The sequence below is a fragment of the Desmodus rotundus genome, chromosome 1 (assembly GCF_022682495.2).
Source record: "Desmodus rotundus isolate HL8 chromosome 1, HLdesRot8A.1, whole genome shotgun sequence".
Classification (NCBI taxonomy): Eukaryota; Metazoa; Chordata; class Mammalia; order Chiroptera; family Phyllostomidae; genus Desmodus; species Desmodus rotundus.
In genome coordinates this window covers 88,856,953-88,883,101 of record NC_071387.1, presented here as the reverse complement: position 1 = coordinate 88,883,101, position 26,149 = coordinate 88,856,953, and the positions used below count along the sequence as shown (strand labels likewise).

General features: G+C 39.3%; 1 protein-coding gene across 1 annotated transcript in view; it reads right to left on the bottom strand.

Annotated features, from left to right (window-relative positions):
* The window catches only part of LOC112304861 (phospholipid-transporting ATPase ABCA3-like), a 298,559-nt gene that overhangs the window by 172,555 nt on the left and 99,855 nt on the right, over positions 1-26,149 (bottom strand). The window contains exon 11 of the mRNA XM_024560544.2: positions 19,064-19,193. Within this exon, the coding sequence (XP_024416312.2) occupies positions 19,064-19,193 (130 nt within the window). The remainder of the gene's footprint in view (positions 1-19,063; positions 19,194-26,149) is intronic.

Sequence of the window (26,149 nt, the reverse complement as noted above, 5' to 3'; positions counted from 1 at the left end):
AATGGAAGCTTAGGTTTCACAAGGGGACAACAAACTGTTCATTAGCACATCAACTTCAAAATATAATTACAGATTGCTCATTAGAATTAGCAATATTTTACCACCTCACACCCATGAGAATGGCTATTATCAAGAAGACAAGAAATAACAAATACCCATACTGTTGTCCATGTCTGTGGGTCTTTCATACATGTTCTTTGACTAGTCCCTTCCCATTATTCCCAACATTATTTCCTTCCCTCCTCCCCTCTGGTCACTTTCAGGAGTGGAGGGTGAGATGGGAAAATAAGGGCAAAGAGGGAAAAATTGGGACAATTGTAATAGAATAACAATAAAAAATGATTAAAAAAAGAAAACCACCAAAGTGTCCATGAATGGATAAAGAAACTGTGGTATACGTGTACAATGGAATATTATTCAACCATAAAAAGAATGAAACCTTGCCATTTGTGACAACATGGATGGACCCCAAGGGCATTATACTAAGTGGAATAAGACAAAGACAAATACTATATGATTTCACTTATGTGAGGAATCTAAAATTACATCATGAGTGAACAAACAAAACAAAACAAAGTAGATATAGAACAGACTGGGGGTTGCCAGGGGAAAAGGGAGTGGGAAAAATGGGCGAAGCTGTTCAAGAAGTACAAACTTCAAGATATAAAATAAGTGATGGAGATGTATTGTACAGCATGGCAACTATTATCAATAATATTGTATTGTATATCTGAAAAATGCCAAGAGAGTAAGTCTTAAAAGTTCTCATCACAAGGAAAAGAATTATCACTTTGTATAACTTCAAAGCATAATATAAATTATTATGTTGTATACTTGAAACATTATGAGTATATGTTGCATTCTTGAACATTATATTTCAATTTTTCCTCAATTTTTAAAAATCGCATGTGGTGATGATTTTTCCTCAGATAAATTGTTTTAAAAAAAGAAATTACAGAATAGAGAGCCCAGAAATAAAACCATGTCAATATGGTCAGTCAGTATTTGACAAAGTGGGAAGGAACATAAAATAGAGTAAAAGTAGCATCTTCAGTAAATGGTGTTGGGAGATCTGGACAGCAACAGGCAAAAAAATGAAACTAGACCACTGACTTATACCATACATTGAAATAAACTCAAGATGGATTAAAGACTTAAATATAAGTCGTGACAACATAAAAGCCCTACAGGAAAACATAGGCAGGAAAATTTCAGGTATCCCACACAGCAATATTTTCACTGGTACATCCTCTAAGGCAAGAGATATAGAGGAAAGAATAAACAAATGGGAAAACATCAAAATAAAAAGCTTCTGCACGGCTAAAGAAAACCTCAACAAAATGGAAAGGGAAGCAACAGCATGGTAAAACATGTTTGCCAATGATACCTCTGACAAGGGTTTGATCTGCAAAATATATAAAAAAAAACCTCACTTGACTCCACTCCAGGAAGACAAGGAATCCAATTAAAAAATGGGCAAAGGACCTGAACAGATACCTCTCCAAGGAGAACCTACAGAGGGCCCATACATATGAAAGGATGCTCTGCATCACTAGCCATAAGAGAGATGCAAATTAAAACCACGATGAGATAGCACTTCACACTGGTGAGAATGGCCATCATAAACAAAGCAACAAACAAGTGTTGGAGAGGTTGTGGAGAAAAAGGAACCCTGGTGCACTGTTGGTGGGAATGCAGACTGGTGCAGCCACTGTGGAAAACAGTATGGAATTTCCTCAAAAAACTAAAAATGGAACTGCCTTTTGATCTAGCCATCCCACTGCTGGGACTATTCCCTAAGAATCCTGAAACACCAATCCAAAAGAACCTATGCATCCCAATGTTCATAGCAGCACAGTTTATAATAGCTAAGTGCTGGAAGCAACCTAAGTGACCATCAGTAAATGAGTGGATCAAAAAACTGTGGTGCAATTATGCAATGGAGCTGAAAGAAAGAAGGTGCTCTTACACTTCATGACAGCAAGGATGGAATTGGAGAACATTATGCTAAGTGAAATGAGGCAGGCAGTGAAATACAAGTACCATATGATCTCACCTATAGGTGGAACCTAATCAGCAAATCAAAGAAATGAGCAAAATAGAACCAGAGACATGGAAATAAAGAACAAACTGACAGTGACCAGAGGGAGGAGGGGAGGATAATGGGGGGAAAGAATAGGAAAGGGCAAGCAAATGAACACGAATAGAGGACTCATGGGCATGGACAATGGGTGGCGACTGACTGTGGGAGTGGGGATGGATGGGGCAGGGGTGAGCAATGGGGAAAAAGGTGGGACAACTGTAACTGAACAATAAAAAAAAGAAATGTCTATTCAAAAGAAAGAAACAAATATTGGAGAGGATGGGAAGAAAAGGGAACCCACATACACTGTTTGTGGGAATGTAAATTGGTGCAGTCACTGAAAAACTGATATGGAATTTCCTCAAAAAATTAAGAGCAGAACTACCATATGACCCAGCAATCTTTCTTCTGGTTATCTACCTAAAATTTTTGAAAACACTTAGTCATAAAGATAGACATATATGGTCATTGCAGCATTATTTACAATAACCAATACATGTAAACCACTCATGTCCTTCAATGGATGCTTAAAGATGTGGTACATATATAAAATGAAATACTACTCAGCCACAGCACCTTCTCCAAACACTGCACAAATCTTTTTTTTTTTTTGCATTTCAGTTGCATTTTTACCTTTCTTGAAATAATAACGCATAATATACCAAAAATGTTACTTATTTTCTTCCATCTTCAATATTAAAATGGCTACACAAAAATCCACCAATTTTGATAAGTTTTTTTAAATGCATGCTGATATGACAGCTGTCGCAATAAAATCTAACAAAATTATTTTGAGTGGAGTTAAAGACAACTAAGCACTGTTAAAACCATCTTGTAGAAAAAACTGAATGAACTCTTTGGCTAACTATTTCAACTTTATAGTGTAATTTAAGAGAGCTCTAGAATCATTACTCTTATATAGCTTTGTTCACTCTTTTGTTTTGTGCTATTGTTCATGCTACATTTGTATATGTCACAATTCCAACAATAGATTTTTATGATTATTACTTACAGAATTTTATGTGTATTAGAGAAGTTGAGAAAATAATTTGCCTTTTATCATTTTTGGTTCATTCTCTTGTTCCTGTGGATATGTTTCCCACCTATCACCATTTCCTTACTTTATAACAGGATTGCTCCCCTCCACCTTCTTAGTGCTGTTATTTTCAAATACATTACTTTTCTAGATGTTGCAGGATCAACATGACAGTTATATATTTTATTACAAATTTGTTTAAAATTAGTTAAGGGAAAAAGTACTGTTCCTTCATGCTATATTTTATAATTACATCAGTATCTTCACTGACGCTCTTTGTTTTGTGTGTGTGTGTGTGTGTGTGTGTATTCAAATACCCATATGGGCTTATTTGCTTTCAGGCTGAAGAACTTCTTGCTTCAGGTCTGCTAGCAATAAATTTACTCATGTTTCATTTATGTGGAAATGCGTTATTTCATCTTCATTTCTGAGAAAGGAGACACTCTGAGTTGGCATTTTTTATTTTGAGCCCTTTTTATATATTGTTGCACTGGTCCCTGGCCTCCATTGTTTATAATCAGAAATCAGTTCTTAATTTATTGGGGGCACCATTGTACGTGGCAAATTATTTGTCTCTCCTGCTTCCAAGATTTTCTCTTTGTCAGAAGTTTTGTTATGATGTGTCTGGGTATGGATCTCTTTACATATATCCTATATGGAGCTTGTTTAGCTTATTGGATATGTAGATTAATATTTTCAGCAAATTTGGGAAGTTTCAACTATTATTTCTTAGAATACCTTTTCTGTTTTGTTCTCTTTCTCCTCTCCTCCTGCCATTCCCATAACCTATATGTTGGTGCACTTAAAGGTATCCCAAATTTTGATGAGAGTGTTGGGATCCATCCTGCCTGGTTTCAGGGACTGTAGCCTCATTAATAGACAAAAAGAGTCCCATGGCTAGGGTTGAATTAAAAGGCTTTGGGGCCATGAGTCACTAAGGAGACGGAACCTATTCTCCTGGCAGGAGCACAGATACTGCCTTCCTCACGTCACCCTGCTTAGCTAGGGCGGATGACTGGTTAGCCAGTGATGGGTAAGATTCCTCAAGGGAGGAACAACCTAAGACAGGCACAGTTGTGAAGGGACCATCAGGGAAGGACTTAAGGGACTATAGAGAAGGGGCAGAAAGACCCTCACCCCTTGGCTTTGTCATAGCCTGAGTCTTCATTCTATATGTAAGAAGTCTCCCAATCTCTTGGCTGCTTTGCTCCCCCTGCCTAACTCAGCCTGAAAATAATGCTAGAGGCATCTGCAGCCTTGTACTGGAATGAATGGCTCCTGGGGGCAAATCTGGCCTGAGAAAGAATGTACATTGTTTCCTTTGAGGCTTGCTCAATAGCCCTGTTGGTATGAACTAGATGTTTGAGCTCAAAGTGCAGGGATACATGCCTTCATGATACACATCTCAACAACCTTCTCTTGTCAACATATCTCACTGATCCTGACTAGAGATGATCCCTTTGTTTCTTCAATTATTATCTGTAGGTCATGTCAGCTTTTCATGACTGTAGGTTTTTGGACATTGATTGATGAGCTTTATGAACATACTGTGTATCTCTGTGTGAGCTGAAGTCAATAAAGACACAGGGAAGGAGGTGTTCAAGACCCTTCTCCTCTGAGAGATTGGTCACCTTTCCTCCCCAAGCAGATCATGTCTTGGTAGACTTATTCTCATTCACAGTGGTGGGGGAGCTCTGTGGGCAGAGCCCCACACCCCACATGAGATGCTATTACTATTTATTATTTTATATATGTAATTATATTTAAATTTTATTTTTCAATTACACTGGACATTCAATATTATCTTGTATTAGTTTCAGGTATACAGCATGGTGGTTAAACAATCATATACTTTACATAGTGCCTGTGGGTGCATGTATTTATTCATGTTTAATGATCCTTAGGATATATACATATTCCCAGAAGTGGAATCACTGGGTCAGAAAGAAGTTGCATTTTTACATAGTGTTCCCCTTGATATTTCAAGTACCCACCTTATTATTGACTATATTTCCTATGCTGTACCTTACATTCCCATGACTATTTTGTTTTTACTAATATAGACATCTCAACCCCTTCATCTTTTTGATCCAGTTCCCCAGATTGCATCCTGTCTGGCAACCATCAGTATCTCTGAGCCTATTTCTGTTTTGTTTGTTGGTGCTGTTTTTTTTTTTTCTTTTCTTGGGACACAATTTTAGTAGCTTGTTAACAACAAAATACAATACTGAGGCTTTTTTTGTTTTTTGCTTAATATAGTGTTAGTTTACTTTTTTTCTTATTGTTGTTCAAGTAAGGCTGTCTCCTTTTTCCCACCACCACTTTCCCCCACCCAACCCACCCCCACATCCCATCCAAAATCCTTTCCCCCTTTGGCTTTGTCCATGGGTCCTTTATATATATTCCTTGACAACACTTTCCCTTCTTTCCCCCGTTACCTCCCTCCCCTCTGGTTACTGTCAGTTTGTTCTTTATTTCAATGTCTCTGGTTATATTTTGCTTGCTTATTTGCTGTGTTGACTAGGTTTGACTTGATGTTGTTCTTTAGATTTGCACATGTAAGGGAAATAATATGCTATTTGTCTTTCTCTGACTGATTTATTTTACTTAGCATAATACCCTCTAGGCCCATACATGCAGTCACAAAGGGTAAGATTTCTTTATTTTTTTTACTGCCAAGTAGTATTCCATTGTGTAAATGTACAACCACTTTTTTTATCCACTCGTCTATTGGACATTTAGGTTGCTTCCATAGTCTGGCGATTGTGAATAATGATGCAATGAACATGTGGGTGTATGGATTTGTTCATGTTTAATGATCCTTAGGACATATACATATTCCCAGAAGTGGAATCACTGGGTCAGAAAGCAGTTGCATTTTTAATTTTTGAGGTAATTCTTTACTATTCTCCACAGTGGCTGCACCAATCTGCATTCTCATAAACACTGCATGAGGGTTCCCCTTTTCTCCACATTTCACCAGCCCTTGTTCTTTGTTAATTTATTAATGGTGGCCATTCTGGCAGTTGGTAAGTAATATCTTATTATGGTTTTAATTTGAATCTCTCTGATGATTAGTGACATTGAGCATCTTTTCATCAGTCTATTGTTCATTTCTATGTCTTCTTTGGTTAGTGTCTATTTATGTCCTTTGTTCACTTTTTAATTGAGATGTTTGGCGTTTTTTAGTGTTGAGTTGTTTGAGTTCTTTATAAATTTTGAATAGTAACCCCTTACCTCTGTTAGTAAGTTGTCTTTTTGTTTTGTTGATAATTTCCCTTGCTGTGCAAAAACATTTTACTTTGATGTAGTCCCATTTGTTTATTTTTTGTTTTGTTTCCCTTGCCTGACAATTCATATCAGAAAAAATTTTACTAAGAGAAATGTCTGAGATTTTACAACTATGTTTTCTTCTAGAAATTTCATCGGTATGAGTCTTACATTAAAGTCCTTAATGTATTTTGAGTTTATTCTTGTATGTGGTATAAGTAGGTGGTCTACTTTCATTTTTTTTTTGCAAATATCTGTCCAATTTTCTCAACACCATTTATTGAATAGACTGTCTTTACCCCATGGTATGTTCTTGCCTCCTTTGTCAAATATGAATTGATAATATAGATGTGGGTTCATTTTCTGGACTCCCTACCCATTAATCTACATGTCTGTTTTTATGCCAGTAACATGCTGATTTCATTACTATATCTTTATAGTATAGTTTGATATCAGATAGCATGATTCCTCCAACTTTGTTCTTCTTTCTCAAGATTGCCATGGCTATTCAGAGTCTTTTGTGGTTCCATATAAACTTTTGAAATATCAGCGCCAGTTCTGTGAAATATGCTGCTCATATTTTGATATACATTGAGTTGAACCTATAGATAAATGTGGGTATTATGGACATTTTAATGATGTTACATTTTCCAACCCATGAGCAGTGTATAAGCTTCCAGTTATTTGTATCTTTTTCAATTACTTTATTCAGCATCATAATATTCTGGGTACGGTCTTTTACATCCTTGCTTGAATTTATTTTTAGGTATTTTACTTTTTGATGCAATTGAAAATGAGATTATTTTCTTTGCATCCCTGTCTGAAAGTTCATTACTGGTGTATAAAATACAATTTCTGGATATTTATTTTGTATCCTGCTAATTTACTGAATTCATTTATCAGTAATAATAGTTTTGGGGTTTTTTGGTGAAATCTTTAAGGTTCTCTACATACAGTATCTGGTCATCTGCAAATAATGACAGTTTATTTCTTCCTTTCCTACTTGGATGCCTTTTATTTCTTCTTTTCATGTGATTACTGTGGTTAGAACATCTAGTACTATGTTTAATGAGAGTGGTAAAGTCAAAAATTCTTGTCTTATTCCTGTTTTTAAGGTAAATATTTTGTTCCTTTTGTTTTTCCTCATTGAGTATAATGTTACCTGTGGGTATTCATACATGGGCTTTATTATGTTGAGATGTTCCATCTAGTTGCACTTTGCTGATAGTTTATATCATAAATGGTTGTTGAATTTTATCAATTTTTTCTGCATTTGCTGACATGATAATGTGATTTTTATCTTTTGTTTTGTTTATATGGTGTAACACATTAATTAAAAATTATATTGTCCTAACATCACATCCCAAGAATAAATGCCACTTGATTATAGTGTATGCTTTTTTCAATATATTGCTGAATTTGGTTTGCTAAGATTGTGTTGATGATTTTTGCATCTATATTCATCAATGAGACCTATCGTATTATTTCTTTGTAGTGTATGTATTTGGCTTTGGCTGGCCTTGTAAAATGAGCTTGGGAGTCATCCCTTTTCTTGAATTTTTAAAAATAATTTCAGAAGGATAGGTGTTAGTTCTTTAAATGTTTGGTAAAATTCACCTGTGAAGCAATCTAGTTCAGGACTTTTGTTTGTTGGAAGTTTTTTTTTTTTTAGCTTCAATTTCATTTGTTGCAATGTTTGTTCACATTTTTAAATTCATATTGTTCCTTCTTGATTCAGTTTTGGGAGATTGTATGTTTCCAGGAATTTATCTGTTTTTTCCATATCAGGGGTGTCAAACTCATTTTCAGCAGGGGCCACATCAGCCTTCCAGTTGCCTTCAAAGGGCCAAAAGTAATTTAACTCCTTAACAGTTAAGAAGATTTATACAGTCCTATAAATAGGTCATTTATACAGTCCTAAAATTATTTCAGCATAATTTGTGAATAAATGTGTATAAAGGAGTTATATACTCTTGTTGGGTTGATCCTTTGTTTTAAAGCCTATTTTGCCTGATATAGGTATTGCTACCCCAGCTTTTTAAAAATTTCCATTTACATGAAATGTATTTTTCCATACATTTACTTTCAGTCTGACTCTTTCATTCTCAGGTGAGTCCCTTGCAGACCGGATACATTCAGTTCTTGTTTCTTAATGATTTAGGCTCTGTATGCATTGATTGGAATATTTAATCCACTTACATTTAGGGTAATTATTGGTAGGTACATATTTATTCCTGTATTTTTATTTAATATTAATTTAATTTTTTTAAATTAAAAAAAATTATTGTTATTCAATTACAGTGGTATGCCTTTTCTCCCCATCCTTCCACCCCACCCCAGCCAAAACCCCCTCCCTCCCCCACCTCCACCCTCCTACTTGATTTTGTCCATGTGTCCTTTATATTAATTCCTGTAATCCCCTCTCCTCACTTCCCCTCCTTACTCTCCTTTGGCTATTGTGAGATTGTTCTTAACTTCAATGTCTTTGGTTATATTTTGTTTCCTTGTTTCTTCTGTTGATTATATTCCAGTTAAAGGTGAGATCATATGGTATTTGTACCTCACCACCTGGCTTATTTCACTTAGCATGATGCTCTCCAGTTCCATCCATGCTGTTGCAAAGGGTATAAGTTCCTTTTTTCTCTCTGCTGCGTAGAAGTCCATTGTGTAAATATACCATAGTTTTTGGATCCACTCGTTGGCTGATGGGCACTTAGGTTGCTTCCAGTACTTGGCTATTGTAAATTGTGCTGCTATGAACATTGGGGTGCACAGGTTCTTTTGGATTGGTGTTTCAGTGTTCTTAGGGTATAATCCCAGCAGTAGAATTGCTGGGTCAAAGGGCAGTTCCATTTTTAGTTTTGTGAGGAAAGTCCATACTGTTTTCCACAGTGGCTGCGCCAGTCTGCAATCCCACCAATAGTGCACTAGGGTTCCCTTTTCTCCACATCCTCTCCAAAACTTGTTGTTTGTTGATTTGTTTATGATGGCCATTCTCAATGGTGTGAGATGGTATCTCATTGTGGTTTTAATTTGCATCTCTCTAATAGCTAGCAATACTGAGCATCTTTTCCTATCTCTCTGGACCCTCTGTATGTCTTCCTTGGAGAAGTGTCTGTTCAAATCCTTTGACCATTTTTGAATTGGGTTTTCTGTCTTCCTGGAGTGGAGTCCTACGAGTTCTTTATATATTTTGGAGAACAGACCATTGTCTGAGGTATCATAGGCAAATATGTTTTCCCATACTGTTGGTTCTCTTTGTATTTTAATGCTGTTTTCTTTAGCCATACAGAAGCTTTTTATTTTGATGAGGTCCCATTTGTTTATTCTTTCCTTTATGTCCCTTGCTTTAGGGGACGTGTCTGTGAGGATGTTGCTACATGGAATATCTGAGATTTTCTTGTCAATATTTTTCTCTAGAACATTTATGGTGTTACGACTTATATTTAAGTCTTTTATCCACCTTGAGTTTATTTTTGTGTATGGCAAAAGTTGGTGATCGAGTTTCATTTTTTTGCATGTAGCTGTCCAGATCTCCCAACACCATTTGTTGAAGAGGTGGTTTTTGCTTCATTTTATGCTCCTACTTCCTTTCTCAAATATTAATTGACCTTAAAGATGTGGGTTTATTTCTGGGCTGTCTGTTCTGTTCCATTGGTCTATGTGCCTGTTTTTATGCCAGTACCAGGCTGTTTTGATTACAGTGGCCTTGTAATACAGTTTGATATCAGGTATTGTGATGCCTCCTGCTTTGTTGTTCATTCTCAAAATTGCTGCAGCTATTCGGGGTCGTTTATGGTTCCATACAAATTTCTGAAATGTTTGTTCTATATCTGTGAAATATGTCATAAGTACTTTAATACGGATTGCATTGAATCTATAAATTGCTTTGGGTAGTAGGGCCATTTTGATGATGTTAATTCCTCCAATCCATGAGCATGGTACATGCTTCCATTTGTTTGTGTCTTCCTTAATTTCTTTCTTCAGTGTTGTGTAGTTTCTGAGTACAGGCCTTGTAGCTCCTTGGATAGGTTTATTCCTACATACTTTATTTTTCTTGTTGCTATAGCAAATGGGATTTTTTTTCCTGATTTCTGTTTCTGCAGTTTCGTTGTTGGTGTACAGCAATGCCTTTGATTTCTGAGTATTCACTTTATATCCAGCTGTTTCGCCAAATTCATATATTAGGTCAAGTAGTTTTTTGGTGGAGTCTATAAAATTTTCCATGTACACTATCATGTCATATGGAAACAGTGACAGTTTCATTTCCTCCTTTGCAATTTGGATGCGTTTTATTTCTTTTTCTGGTCTGATTGCTGTGGCTAGGACTTCCAATACTATGTTGAATAGGAGTGGTGAGAGAGGGCATCCTTGTCTTGTTCCTGATCTTAGTGGGAAAGCTCTAAGTTTTTGTCCATTGACTATGATGTTGGCTATAGGTCTCTCATATATGGCCTTTATTATGTTGAGGAATGCTCCCTCTATTCCCACTTTGCTGAGTGTTTTTATCAGAATTGGGGGCTGTATCTTATCAAATGCTTTTTCTGCATCTATTGATATGATCATGTGATTTTTGTCTTTGCTGTTGTTGATGTGATGTATTATGTTTATTGATTTGCGAATGTCGTACCATCCTTGCATCCCTGGGATGAATACCACTTGGTCATGGTGGATGATCTTTTTAGTGTATTGCTGGATGTGGTTGGCCAATATTTTGTTGAGAATTTTAGCGTCTATGTTCATCAGCGATATTGGCCTGAACTTTTCTTTCTTCAGTGTGTTTATCTGGTTTTGGGATTAGGATAATGCTGGCTTCATAAAAAGAGTTTGGGAGTCTTCCATCATTTTGGGTTTTTTCAAATAGTCTGTGAAGGATAGGGGTTAGGTCTTCCTTAAACGCTTTGTAGAATTCTTCTGTGAAACTATCTGGTCCAGGGCTTTTGTGTGTTGGGAGTTGTTTGATTACTGTTTTAATTTCGCTTGCTGTTATTGGTCTGTTCAGGTTTTCTGCTTCTTCTTCATTCAGTTTTGCAAGGTTATATTTTTCTAGAAAGTTGTCCATTTCACCTAGGTTTTCAAATTTCTTGGCATACAGTTCTTTGTAGTAATTTCTTACAATCCTTTGTATTTCAGTGGTATCAGTTGTAATCTCTCCTCTTTCATTTCTAAATGTATTTGGATCCTCTCTCTTTTTTTCTTGATGAGCCTACTTAAAGGCTTGTCCATTTTGTTTATCTTTTCAAAGAACCAGCTCCTGGATTCATTGATCCTTAGAATTGGGCTTTTAGTCTTTATGTCTTTTAACTCTGCTCTGATCTTGGTTATTTCCTTCCTTCTGCTTGCTCTGGGCTGTCTTTGTTGTTGTTCCTCCAGTTCTTATAGGCGTAGGGTTAGGTTGTTTGTTTGAAGTGTTTCGATCTTTTTGAGGTGGGCCTGTATTGCCACGCACTTCCCTCTCAGGACTGCCTTTGCTGTGTCCCATAGGTTTTGGGTTGTTGTGAGTTCATTTTCATTTGTTTCCAGAAAGTTTTTGATTTCTTCCCTAAGCTCCTTCTTGACCCATTAATTGTTTAATAGCATGCTATTCAGTCTCCATGATTTTGAGTGTTTGGGATTTTTTCCTTTGGGGTTGTTTTCTATTTTCAGTCCCTTGTGGTCAGAGAAAATGCTTGGTATGATTTCAATTTTCTTGAATTTGTTGAGGCTTGCTTTGTGTCCTATCATGTGGTCTATCTTTGAGAAAGTTCCATGGACACTTGAAAAGAATGTGTATTTTGCTTCTTTGGGATGAAAAGCTCTATATATATCAGTTAATTCCATTTCGTCTAGGGTATTGTTAAGTGACACAATGTCCTTCTTCATATTTTGTTTGGAAGACCTGTCCATTTTGGACAGTGGGGTGTTTAAGTCCCATACCATTATTGTGTTGCTGTCAATATATTTTTTGAAGTCCTCCAAGATTTTCTTTATGTATTTTGGTGCTCCTATGTTGGGAGCATATGTATATACAATGTTTATGTCTTCTTGGTGGATTCTTCCTTTGAGTATTATGAAGTGACCTTCTGGGTCGCTCTTTATGGCCCTTCTTTGGAAGTCTATTTTGTCTATATGAGTATTGCTACCCCTGCTTTTTTTTCCTGTCTGATTGCTTGTGTAATTTGTTTCCAGCCCTTCACTTTCAGTCTGTGTAGGTCTTTTGCCCTGAAGTGGATCTCTTGTAGGCCACCTATGTGTGGGTCATGTTTTCTTATCCATTCAGCTATTCTATGTCTTTTGATTGGAGCATTTAAACCATTTACATTTAAGGTTATTATTGATAGGTAGTTATCCATTGCTATTTTTTTTCATACCTGTGTTCCTCCCTCTTTCTCTTTTCTTTCCTTTCCTTAAAGCAATCCCTTTAGCATCTCTTGCAGAGCTGGTGTGGTGGAGGTGTATTCTTTTAGACTTCTTTTGTCTGGGAAACTCTTTATTTGGCCTTCTATCTTGATTGAGAGCCTTGCTGGGTAAAATGGTCTTGGTTGCAGGCCTCTGGTTCTCATTACTTAGAATATTTTTTGCCATTCTCTTCTGGCTTGGAGTGTTTCCATTGAGAAGTCAGTTGCTAACCTTATTGGGGTTCCCTTGTATGTTACTTTCTGTTGTTCCCTTGCTGCCTCTAAGATCCTCTCTTTGTCTTGGAATTTTGCCATTTTAATTATGATGTGTCTTACAGTGGGCCTCTTTGGGTTCCTCTTGGTTGGGACTCTGTGTTTCCTGGATTTGGGTGACTTTTTCTCTCCTCAGATTAGGGAAATTTTCCATCATTACTTTTTCAAACAGGTTTTCTATCCCTTGCTCTTCTTCTTCTGCTTCTGGTATTCCTATTATATGGATATTTTTACGTTTCATGTTGTCCTGCATTTCCCTTATTGCCTCTTCATTGTTTCTGAACCTCTTTTCCTTGTCTTTTTCTTTCCGGGTGTTTTTTTCTACTTTGTCCTCCAGCTCGCTGATGCGATCCTCTGGTTCTTCAAGTCTGCTTTTCATTCCTTCTACTGTGTTCTTCAATTCAGAAATTGTATTCCTCATTTCCTCTGGGCCCTTGTTGATAGTTTCTATTTCCTTTCTCATGTTGATATAGTTTGCAGTGAGTTCATTGTAGTTTCCCTGTAGTTTCTGATAGTTCTCTGTGTGCTCAGTGAGCTTCCTGATAACCATTGCTTTGAACTCAGTATCTGATAGTTGAGTTGCGTCTTTTTCAGTTAGCATTCTTTCTGATGCTTCCTTTTTCCTTTTCTTTGGGGATTGTTTCTTTGTCTTTCCATAGTTTGTGAGACTCTTCTTGTTAGCCTCTGCTTCTTAAATTGATTTGTTATGAATTCCTGGGTTTATGGTATGAACTTCTTATGTAGAATGCCAGTTGGATTCAATGGTGCCGTCTCCTTAATCTACTGCCCTCACTGGTCTTGAGCTGACGTTTATGGGTGTAACAGGGTCTATCTCTCGTCTTTTGAGAGCTCCAGGTTTTATTGTCTCACCTGTGGGAAAAGGAGGAAGAAGAAAAAAAAGGAGAAGGGAAGGAAGGAAAAAGGAAATAGAAAAGGAATGGAAGGAAAAGGAATAAAAAAAGATGGGAGGAAAGATAAGAAGAAGGAATTTTAACAACAATTAATATAAAAATATAAATAAAAGAAGACAGGAAGAGGGAATAAATAAGTAAAGGATGGAAGGAAGAAGGAATATAAAAAAAGAAAGAAGGACAGAAAGGAAGAAGGAATTTAGGGGGAAAGGAGAAAAAAAAGTCTTCTGCTGGCTTTAAACCGGTCTGGTTAGTTCTGCTGGTCTTCCTCTCTGTGAAGTGGGAGAACGGGAGTGGGTGGTTGGAGGGATTGGTTTCACTTTTCTTCCTTCCTGAGCCACACTCTTTGCTGTTGTTCAGCCTCCATTCCAGTTCCTCAGGGTCCTTCTGCTCCCTTCTAGGCCTTTATTTCACCAGTTGTTCTGTCCTTGAGGTGCACCAATTAGGGGCAACTCACACTCCACCTTCTTGCTCTTTGCTGTCTTAGATGCTAGGGGCTCTTGGTGCTCCTTCAGGGTAGTTCAGCCCCCTACTCGTTCAAGTCTTTCTGGGGACTGCACTCTCCCCTAGCCCTGCAGCTCCCCTGTGCTGTGCATTCTGCCTTCCTCCTAGAGATTGAGTATGCTCTGCAGGGCTCTGTGGACAGGGGCTAGGTGGGAGTTGTTTAGTCCCCAGTGCTTCAGGTGTGGTCCCCCTTGGGCAGCCAGGCAGTTGATGGGGTTGCATGGCCGATCCCTGGCTTTGGGCCTGTGCTCCAGGGCAGCCAGCCACAGATTCGGGTGCTCACCCACCTGAGGTTTCAGGTGTGGGTGCCCACTCGGGGTTTGATGTGTGGGTGCCCAGGCCGCTGATTGAGGTGTGCACCCAGTGGGGTGCTTTGGGTCTGTGCGCCCAGGGAAGCTGATCAGGGTGACAGCCAACTGGGCTTCAGGTGTGTGCTGGGGCTGCTTATCCCGTGTTCACAGTCAGGGGCTGAGGGGGTAGGGGCACAAGAGGCCATGGCTGCTGCGGAGAGTTCTGTAACTAGCCACTGAGTGCCTTTATTTTCTCTTTTTATTTTTGACAAATTCTTCCTATTCAAGCCCCCCTGGTCCAAACAAGCACATGGCCTCTCACACAGCCCAGCCTGGCTCTCTCCTAAGAATCCTGCAGCATACCCTGTGCCCCGGCTGGGGGGCTTCAGCCGCCCTGGCCCCCACTCTGGTCCCCTGCGCTGGTCCCAGGGACCTTATTGTCCTTAAGCACTCTTCTTACCGTCTGATCTTTCAATGTCCTTTATCTTTGGTCTTCGATCTTCATATGCTGGAATACCATTGGCTGTTTGCTCTGTTCCTCAGATCAGCTAGGCGTTTCACTGGTGCGGAGGGGAAGTGGACTCTGCTCCCACCTATCTCACCACCATCTTCTCTCCAGCTAGTCTCTATTTTTCTTCATAACTATGTTCCTTTTAATTTTTCTTTCTTGTTAAAGAAGTCTCTAGCATTTTTTTCAATACTGATATGGTAGTAATGAACTCTTTTGCTTTTTTTTTGTCTGAGAAACTCTTTCTTTCTCCATCAATTTTAAATGATATCCTTGCTTGCAAGATTAGTCTTGGTTTTAAGTCCTTGCTTTCCTTCACTTTGAGTATTTCATGCTAATCCCTTCTGGTATGAAATGTTTCTAAAATCAGCTGATGGTCTTTTGTGAGCTCCCTTGTAGGTAACCCTTTCTCTTGTTGCTTTTAAGATTTCCTCTTTGTCTTTAACTGTTGCCAATTTTATTATAGTGTATCTTGGTGTAGGCCTCTTTGGATTCATCTTGTTTGGGACTCTCTGTGATTCCTTGATGTGTGTGTCTTTTCCCTTTTCCAGGTTAGGGAAGTTTTCAGTCATCCTTTCTTCAAATATGTCCTCAATTTCTTGCTCTCTTCTCCTTCTTGTGCCCCTACTCTGTGTGTATTGTTATGCTTCATGTTGTATCAGAGTCCTTTAAACTATCCTTTTTTAAAATTACTTTTTCCCCTACTCTGATTGGGAGGTTCCTGCTACCTTTTCTTATAAATCATTAATTTATTCCCTGCTTCATCTAGTCTGCTATTGATTCCATCTTGTGTATATTTTATTTCAAATATTGTATTCTTTATTAATGACTGGTACTTTTTATGGCTTCTCTGTCCTTTTTACCCTTTCTGTCTCTTTGGTGAAGTTCTCACTAAGTTCCTCAAGGATTCTTATAACAATTATTTTGAACTCTGTATGTGGTAGATTGATTGCCTCCATTTTCTTTCTTTCTTTTTCTGGGGATTTTTTCTTTTCTTTCATTTGAGGTATGTTTCTTTGTCTTCCCATTTTGGCTGCCTTGTTTGGGTATATTAGGTAGATCTGCTATGTCTTCTAGTCTTGGTATGGTGGCTTTACATAGCAGGCATCTTGTGAAGCTCAGTGGTGCAGGTTCCCTAATCAACTGAGCTAGTTGCTCCAGGAATGTCTGTTTTGTGGGTTATGTGAGTCCTCCTGTTGTGGTTGAGTTTTGATTGCTTTGGTCCTTCTGGATGGTGGGTATGACCCTCAGTTTTGTTAACTATGAAGACCAGCCCTGACCATAGTACATAAGCTATTGTGCCAGGGCTGACTGCACAAAGCAGAATTGGCCACAGCAGGGTTGGTGCCTACTGAGATCTTTTGGGTGTGCTCTTGCGGATCTACTTGGGTCATGCTCTATGTGGTGTGAAGCTTGTCACCAGGTGTATTAGTTCTAGGGCCTCTTGGCCATGATTCTGGCATAGTTCAATGTCAAGTGCTTCCTGTAACTGGCCCTCAGCTATCATTTGGGTGCTCTTACAATGATTCAAGGGTTTTGGCTGCCTCTGCAGCATGTGGGTGTGAAAGTGATTGGTCAAGCTGTGCACGAACGCATGAACCAATCCCTGGGGCAGGACAGCATAAGGGCCCAAGGCACGTCAAGATCCACTTCAGCCTGCTGGTTCCCTGTTATGCTTAGTTATTGAAAAAGCTTCTGGTACTATGTGAGTTGCATGAGGTAGGTTCTCAGTGAGTCACCAGGTAGGGGTGAGTTGTATTCACCAAACTGATACATATTCAAATTCAAAAGTCAGTGCTGGGTCTGAGGCTACTCAGCAAAATTCCCAGGGTACACCAAGGCCACTCACCACCTGCTGGGTGCCCATGGACCTTTGCTGTGAGGTGAGATCTCAGGGAGTCATCAAGGTGAGGCTAGAAGAGTTCATCAGGACCAAACAGACCATGATTTGGCCATGTGAAGGGAGGGCTCTGCACAGATATGGTGGCACTCATAGGGTATGCAAGGGACAAATGGCCCCTGTTTCAGAGCTACACAACTGGGACTCCCACAATTCTTCTCAGATATCCCTGGGAGTCTTCCATGAAAGTCTGCATCATGGGTATATGCTGGTGATGGACAGGCTGGAGACAACCAACTCACTTCTCTGCAGGGCACAATCTCAGCAGGGCAGGGCCACTGGGAGTCAGGAGGATGGGGCTGGTAGATTTCCTGTGGGTGGGCAGTGCTGGTCATGTGTACACATGGTGGAGGGTGAATGGCCCTTGCCCCAGAACCACACAACTCAGTCTCCAATTCCACCTGAGTCTCCCAGACCTCCCCAAGAGCCTTCCAAAAAAATCTACACTACAGGGCATGAAATGACAGAGTAAGGCAACAAGGAGCAGGCAGACTATTTCATTCCTCCAGGCTGATGTTGTATGGAGAGGAGTGCTTGACCCAGGAAAGATGGAAGCTATGGGTATTGTGGGAGAGGGACTCAGAATGGGAACCCTGGTGGTGCCCCTCCAGCTCTCTCCCTGAAGCCTTACAACACAGTCTCTCCTTGCAAGACTCCAGTGTGCTCTGAGCCACTCTGTCTTCATCAGAGCCCAGGGTGAGTGGCTGCAAATAAGATTTTGTGTGTTGGCCTTTTAAGAGGGTGCATGGGTTTTGAGCAGACTCCCTTCTCTCCCTGAAAGACAGAATTCTTGCTGATTTTCACAGCCAGATTTTATGTGGGCTCCTCTTCTAAGCTCTCATATTCTATGCTGAGAAGCCCAGTGTGGAGTTCCACTCCTCATGGGGCACCTTTGCAGCTGAGATATTCCTCTATATTCTCAATGGCCTCATGTGTTTGGGGCAAGCCCTTTTTGTCTCTCTGCCCTTCCTACCAGTCTCAAAGTGGTTTCTTCTGTAAATCCTTGGTTGTAAGACTTCTGTTCAGCTAATCTTCAGTTAGTTATTCGGGTTGATTGTTCTATAATTTAGTTGTGATTCCAGTTTGGTCCAGGGAGGATGTGAATGTATCTTCCACTTACTCCACTGCCATCTTGGATCCCTTACCCATGTTAATTTCCTTAATTCTCTTTCCCTCCTGCTATTCAGACTGTATAATCTCTGTCAATATAAGTTCATTAAGTCTCCCTTCTGACAATTCTAATCCTCTGTTGAATTTCTTTAATGAATTTTTCACTTTGGTTATTGTACTTTTGAACTACAGAATTCCCACTTGATTTTTAAACATTTTAATTTTTCTATTAATATTTTAAACTTAATGAGATACTGTTTTCATACTTTCTGTTATTTCTTTAATCATGGTTTCCTTTAATTCTTTGAACATGTTTACAATGGCCACTTTGATGTCTTTGCAAAATATGACACCTGGCATCTCTCATAGGAAGTTATTTACAACTTTATACAAGCAAAATATAACCAGAGATACTGAAATAAAGAACAAACTGACAGTAACCAGAGGGGGGAGAAGGATAATGGGGGAAAACAGGAGAAGGGTCATCAAGGAACACATATAAAGGACACATAGACAAAGCCAAAGGGTGGTAGGATTGAGGGTGGGATGTGGGGATGGGTGGGGGAGTGGGGGGGAAATGGAGACAACTGTACTTGAACAACAAAAATAAATAAATAAAGATTACTCTGAAAACTAAAGAAAGAAGTTATTTACAACTTTAAAAGATAGAGTATTACTAAATAACATTACATATCACTGAAATAACTGAACTGTTAACATCAAGAGGATTCACAAAAGTCTTCTAAGCATAATCTACATTGTCTATGTGAGGATGCCCTCTGAACAGAGCTAAATACACACCTGAAAGAATAGACAGAGTAGTGGATTTTCCTGCCCCATTATGTCCCAGAAGAACAGTGATCTGACCTTCATATAAGTTCAAAGACAAGTCTTTTACAGCTACTTTGGTAATATTCTGCACTCGGAATTCCTGTGAGAGAGAAACCAAAAAATACTACTTTTATATACCTATCACTTAGGAGGAACAACCATTCATAAGAACTATCTGTAAAGAAAAATACCACATAATCTGATGAGGAAAAATATCAAAATGCAAGAAAGACAAAACTATGAAAAGGAAAAAATATTTGAAGTCATTAAGAAAATTTTAGAATTTCACAGTAAATCTATAAATACACCCTGAGCAATCTCATCCATCCTTGCTTTGTTTTTATTACCATCTTGAAGTTGATAATGCCACAATCTTTTTAGATCAAAATGCCTTTATCTTAATTTGAAGAACTGCCTATTCAAAACATGCATAGCTAGACGTGGCATATCTCAAATTTCTTATGTGTAAACTAACAGTGCTTCTGCTTAAGGTGCAAAAATATGGAAAGCACATCATTCTCACTCTCACAAACAAATATATAGTAATCTACAAAATCATAACTTTTCTTGAACCCATTAGAGTGATGAGTTTTCCAGGGAAACAACTAGGTTGAATTTAAGAAAACATAAATGCCTTCAAGGAGAGATGGTATGTAAATATTTGTTTAGCTAGAGCAGAAACAGGCACTATAAAAACTAGTGAGAAAATTTTGGTTAAATTTTTAAAGAACATGAAGTGAAAACAGCTTAAGAAACAGAATTTAAATGGGAAAGTTGGCATTCCAGCCAATTTCATTCAGACTTAAAGTGTATGTTCCTGCCAATATATGCCATTGATGGTGAATAAAGACAAAACACATTGTGTAACAAAAAGAAAATGCTCTTTCTTTTTCACCCCAAGTGGCAGTGGGTGTTTTCTACCTGGGTGCCCTCATTCTATTTTCTCCCTAGACCTGAGCACCAAACTCGGGTAACTGTTTATTTGAAATCTCTACTTAGACGAATGTTTAAGTGCTTACATCTAAAATGGAGCTCTTACTAGGGTTCCCTTTCCTCCACAACGTTGCCAGCACTTGTTTGTTGATTTGTTTACAATGGTCATTCTCACCAGTGTGAAGTGGTATCTCATCGTGGTTTTAATTTGCATCTCTCTAATGGCTAGTGATGCAGAGCATCCTTTCATATGTCTGGGCCCTCTGTAGGTTCTCCTTGGAGATGTATCTGTTTAGGTCTTTTGCTCATTTATATATATATACATATACATATTTATATACATGTATATGTTTATGTATATGTATATATATACATATGTATATTTATATACATATACATATACATATATATATATTTATTGATTATGCTATTACAGTTGTCCCATTTCCCCGCCTTCACTCAACTCCATCCTGCCCACCCCCTCCCTCCCACATTCTCCCCCTATAGTTCATATCCATGGGTCATACTTATAAGTTCTTTGGCTTCTACATTTCCTACACTATTCTTACCCTCCCCCTGTCTATTTTCCACCTATCATTTATGCTACTTATTCTCTGTACCTTTCCCCCCTCTCTCCCCCTCCCACTCCCCTATTGATAACCCTCCATGTGATCTCCATTTCTGTGGTTCTGTTTCTGTTCTAGTTGTTTGCTTAGTTTGCTTTTGTTTTTGTCTTAGGTGTGGTTGTTAATAACTGTGAGTTTGCTGTCATTTTTATAGTTCATATTTTTTACATTCTTTTTCTTAGATAAGTCCCTTTAACATTTCATATAATAAGGGCTTGGTGATGATGAACTCCTTGAACTTGACCTTATCTGAGAAACACTTTATCTGCCCTTTCATTCTAAATGATAGCTTTGCTGGATACAGTAATCTTGGATGTAGGTCCTTGCCTTTCATGACTTGGAATACTTGCCAGTCTCTTCTTGCCTGTAAGGTCTCTTTTGAGAAATCAGCTGACAGTCTTATTGGAAGTCCTTTGTAGGTAACTGTGTCCTTTTCTCTTCCTGCTTCTAAGATTCTCTCCTTCTGTGTAATCTTGGCTAATGTAATTATGATGTGCCTTGGTGTGTTCCTCCTTGGGTCCAGCTTCTTTGGGACTCTATGAGCTTCCTGGACTTCCCGGAAGTCTATTTCCTTTGCCAGATTAGGGAAGTTCTCCTTCATTATTTGTTCAAATAAGTTTTCAATTTTTTGTTCTTCCTTTCCTCCTTCTGGCACCCCTATAATTCGGATGTTGGAACGTTTAAAGATGTCCTGGAGGTTCCTAAGCCTCTCCTCATTTTTCCAAATTCTTGTTTCTTCATTCTTTTCTGGTTGGATGTTTCTTTCTTCCTTTTGGTCCACACAGTTGACTTGAGTCCCAATTTCCTTAGCATCACTATTGGTTCCCTGTACATTTTCCTTTGTTTCTCTTAGCATAGCCTTCATTTTTTCATCTAGATTTCAACCAAATTCAACCAATTCTGTGAGCGTCCTTGTTACCGGCATTTTGAACTGTGCATCTGATAGGTTGGCTATCTGTTCACTGCTGGTTGAATTATTTCTGGAGCTTTGAAGTGTTCTGTCATTTGGGCCTTTTTTTTTTTTTTTGTCTTGGCACATCTGTTACTTAAAGGGGCGGAGCCTTAGGTGTTGGGGGGGGTAATGCTGATCTCGGCACTGTGACACTGTACGTGGGGGATGGGCCGAGAGGGAGCAATGGCGCCTGCTCCACTCTCCACTGGATTTCAGTCACTCCCTCTGCTATCCACAATCAAATTGGGCCCCTCTGTTGCTGGTTCCTGAATAGGTGGGCTTGTGCATGCTCTAGGCCCCTGTGGGTCTCTCCAACTACCTCTCCTGTGAGGCTGGGAGTCTCTCCTGCTGCCGCCCCAACCCCCACGGGCATTTTCAATCAGAGGTTTGAGTCTTTATTTCCCACTACACTCGAGCCCTGGGTTACGTGGTCTGCTTCACTCCCTGCCATTCCTCCTGGTTTATCTATGCGGGAATGTGGGGCCCTGGGGTCTGCTACCCGCAATTCTGCCTGCCCCGTTCTCCGCCACTCTGAGTCCGGCAGTCTCGGTTTATCTGTGTGCGAATGTGGGGCCGCAGCGTCTGCTAGTGGTCATTCTGCCTGCCCCATTCCTCCCACACTCTGCCAGTGTCAGTCCCGCCACAGCCATGCGAGTCCTCTCTGCCCTGGTGCCCATCTCTGTCCCTCCTACTGGTCTGGATGTATGTTTCTTTTTTATCTACTTGGTGTCAAACTTCCTTGCCGTTCAATTTTCTGTCAGTTCTGGTTGTGCGAGGAGGCACAGTATGTCTACCTATGCCACCATCTTGGTTCTAGATTTACCCATTTTTTAATTGGGTTATTTGTCTTCCGGGAGTGGAGTCATGTGAGTTCTTTATATACTTTGGAGATCAAACCCTTGTCTGAGGTATCATTGGCAAATATATTTTCCCATATGATTACTTCCGTTTTCATTTTTCTCGTGTTCTCTTTTTTTTAATTACTTAATTATTTTTATCATTATTCAAGTATAGCTCTCTTCATTTTCACCGCCCCACACATCCCGGCCTCCCACCCTTAAGTCTACTTCCATTTGGCTTTATTCATGTGTCCTTTATACATGTTCCTTGATGGCCCTTCACCTATTTTCGTCCATCATCCCTCTCCCCTGCCCTGATCACTGTCAGTTTGTTTTTTATTTCAGTGTTTTTGGTTATATTTTGCTTGCTTGTTTGTTTTGTTGATTAGGTTCCACTTACAGGTGAGATCTTATCTTGTCCCTGATCTTTCTTTATTCCTTCTTCCTTCCTTCTTTTCATTTTCTATTCCCTTTTTCCCTCCTTCCCTTCTTCTTTTTTTTTCTCCCCCCCCGCCCCCCGTTCTCTTTTTCCCACAGGTGAGACAACAAAACCTGAAGTGCTGAAAAGACCAGAGTTAGACCGTGTTACACACATAAACGTCAGCTCAAGACCAGTGAGCACAGGAGATTAAGGAGACAGCACCACTGAATCCCATTGGCATTCTACCATAGAAGTTCATACCATAAACCCAGGGAGTCAGAATAGATCAATTTAAGAAGCAGAGGCTAACAAGAAGAGTCTCACAAACAATGGGAAGACAAAGAAACAATCCCCAAATGAAAGGAAAGAGGAAGCCTCAGAAAGAATGCTAACTGAAAAAGAGGCAAGTCAACTATCAGATACTGAGTTCAAAGCAATGGTTATCAGGAAGCTCACTGAGCACACAGAGAACTACCAGAACCTACAGGGAAACTACAATGAACTCACTGCAAACTATATCAACATGAGAAAGGAAATAGAAACTATCAACAAAGGCCAAGAGGAAATGAAGAATACAATTTCTGAATTGAAGAACACAGTAGAAGGAATGAAAAGCAGACTTGATGAACCAGAGGATCGGATCAGCGAGCTGGAGGACAAAGTAGAAAAATACACCCGGAAAGAAAAAGACAAGGAAAAGAGGCTCAGAAACAATGAAGAGGCAATAAGGGAAATGCAGGACAACATGAAACGTGAAAATATCCGTATAATAGGAATACCAGAAGCATAAGAAGAGCAAGGGATAGAAAACCTGTTTGAAAAAGTAATGATGGAAAATTTCCCTAATCTGAGGAGAGAAAAAGTCACCCAAATCCAGGAAACACAGAGAGTCCCCAGCAAGAGGAACCCAAAGAGGCCCACTACAAGACACATCATAATTAAAATGGCAAAATTCCAAGACAAAGAGAGGATCTTAAAGGCAGCAAGGGAGAAACAGGAAGTAACATTCAAGGGAGCCCCAATAAGACTACTTGCTGACTTCTCAGTAGAAACGCTCTTAGCCAGAAGGGCACATTCCAAGTAATGAAAAACAAAGGCCTGAGAGCAAGACTACTTTATCCAGCAAGGCCCTCCAAAATACACAAAAATAAACTCAAGATGGATAAAAGACTTAAATATAAGTCATAACACCATAAAAGTCCTAGAGGAACACATTGGCAGGAAAATCTCAGATATTCCATGCAGCAACATCCTCACAGACATGTCCCCTAAAGCAAGGGAAATAAAGGAAAGAATAAACAAATGGGACCTCATCAGAATAAAAAGCTTCTGCATGGCTAAAGAAAACAGCACCAAATTACAAAGAGAACCAACAGTATGGGAAAACATATTTCCTAATGGTACCTCAGACAAGGGCCTGATCTCCAAAATATAGAAAGAACTCACAGGACTCCACTCCAGGGAGACAAAAACCCAATTAAAAAACGGGCAAAGGTCTTGAATAGACACTTCTCCAAGGAAGATATACAGAGGGCCCAGAGACATATGAAAAGATGCTCAGCATCTCTAGCCATCAGAGAGATGCAAATTAAAACCACAATGAGGTACCATCTCACAACCGTGAGAGTGGCCAACATAAACAAATCCACAAATGTTGGAGAGGATGCGTAGAAAAAGCGACCCTAGTACATTGTTGGTGGGAATGCAGACTGGTGAGGCCACTGTGGAAAACAGTATGGAATTGCCTCAGAAAACTACAAATGGAACTGCCATTTGACCCAGCAATTCCGCTGTTGGGATTATACCCTAAGAACCCTGAAACACCAATCCAAAAGAACCTGTGCACCCCAATGTTCACAGCAGCACAATTTACAATAGCCACGTCCTTGAAGCAACCTAAGTGCCCATCAGCAAATGAGTGGATCCAAAAACTATGGTATATTTACACAATGGACTTCTATGCAGCAGAGAGAAAGAAGGATCTTATACCCTTTGCAACAGCATGGATGGAACTGGGGAGCATTATTATAAGTGAAATAAGCCAGGTGGTGAGGGACAAATACCATATGATCTCACCTTTAACTGGAACATAATAAACAGAAAAAAAAGGAAACAAAATATAACCAGAGACATTGAAATTAAGAACAATCTAACAATGGACAGGGGGGAGTGGGGAGGGGACAGTGAGGAGAGGGGATTACAGGAACTACTATAAAGGACACATGGACAAAATCAAGTAGGAGGGTGGAGGTGGGGGAGCGAGGTGGGTTTGGCTGTGGTGGGGTGGAGGGATGGGGAGAAAAGGCACACAACTGTAATTGAATAACAATAAAAAATTAAAATTAAAAAAAAACCTATAGTACATTTACACAATGGAATACTATGGAGCAGAAAGAAAGAAGGAGCTCCTACCCTTCATGGCAGCATGGATGGATCTGGAGAGCATTATGCTAAGTGAAATAAGCCAGGAGGTGAAAGACAAATACGATATGATCTCATCTATAAGTGAAACCTAATGAACAAAACAAACAAGCAAGCAAAGTATAACCGGAGACATTGAAATAAAGAACAATCTGGCATTAACCAGAAGGGAGGTGGGAGGGGATAATGCGAGGAAGGAGAGAAGGGTTTTCAGGAATAACTATAAAAGACACATGGACAAAACCAAGGTGGGGGTGGCATCAGGGGAGGGAGGTGGGGATGGCTAGGGTGGGTGGAAAATGCAGACAAGTGTACTTGAACAACAATAAAAATATTAAAATAATTTTTTTAAAAATGGACAAACTGACAGTAACCAGAGCGGTGGGGGAGGGGGATAATGGAAGAAAGAAGGAGAAGGATCAGGTCCAGGAACATGTATAAAAGACCCATGGAAAAAGGCAATGGGTGGGGGGAATTAAATATGGTGTGGGTTGGGTAGGGGAGAGTAAAGTGTGGAAATTGGGGCTACTGTGATTGAACAACAATAAAAAAGAAAAGAAAAAAATGGAGATCTTAATTCCCTGGAGTTTTACTTAAAGAACTGTAACCAAACAAACTTCAAATTCTGCCACAATGTCTTCTGTATCCATAATTTGCTCCACTCACCACCCCATTTGCTCAAGTCACAAAACCAACAGCCACCTTAGTTTCTCCTTTTCTCTAAATCATTCATCCAGTTAATGAGCAAGTTTTCTTTTTAGTTGTAATTCCAAAATATGTTCTGGATCTCTACATTTGTTCTCTACTGCCACAGGCCTAGTCTCTGTTGCTATCATATCATACCTAAGCTGCTGTAGAAGTCTC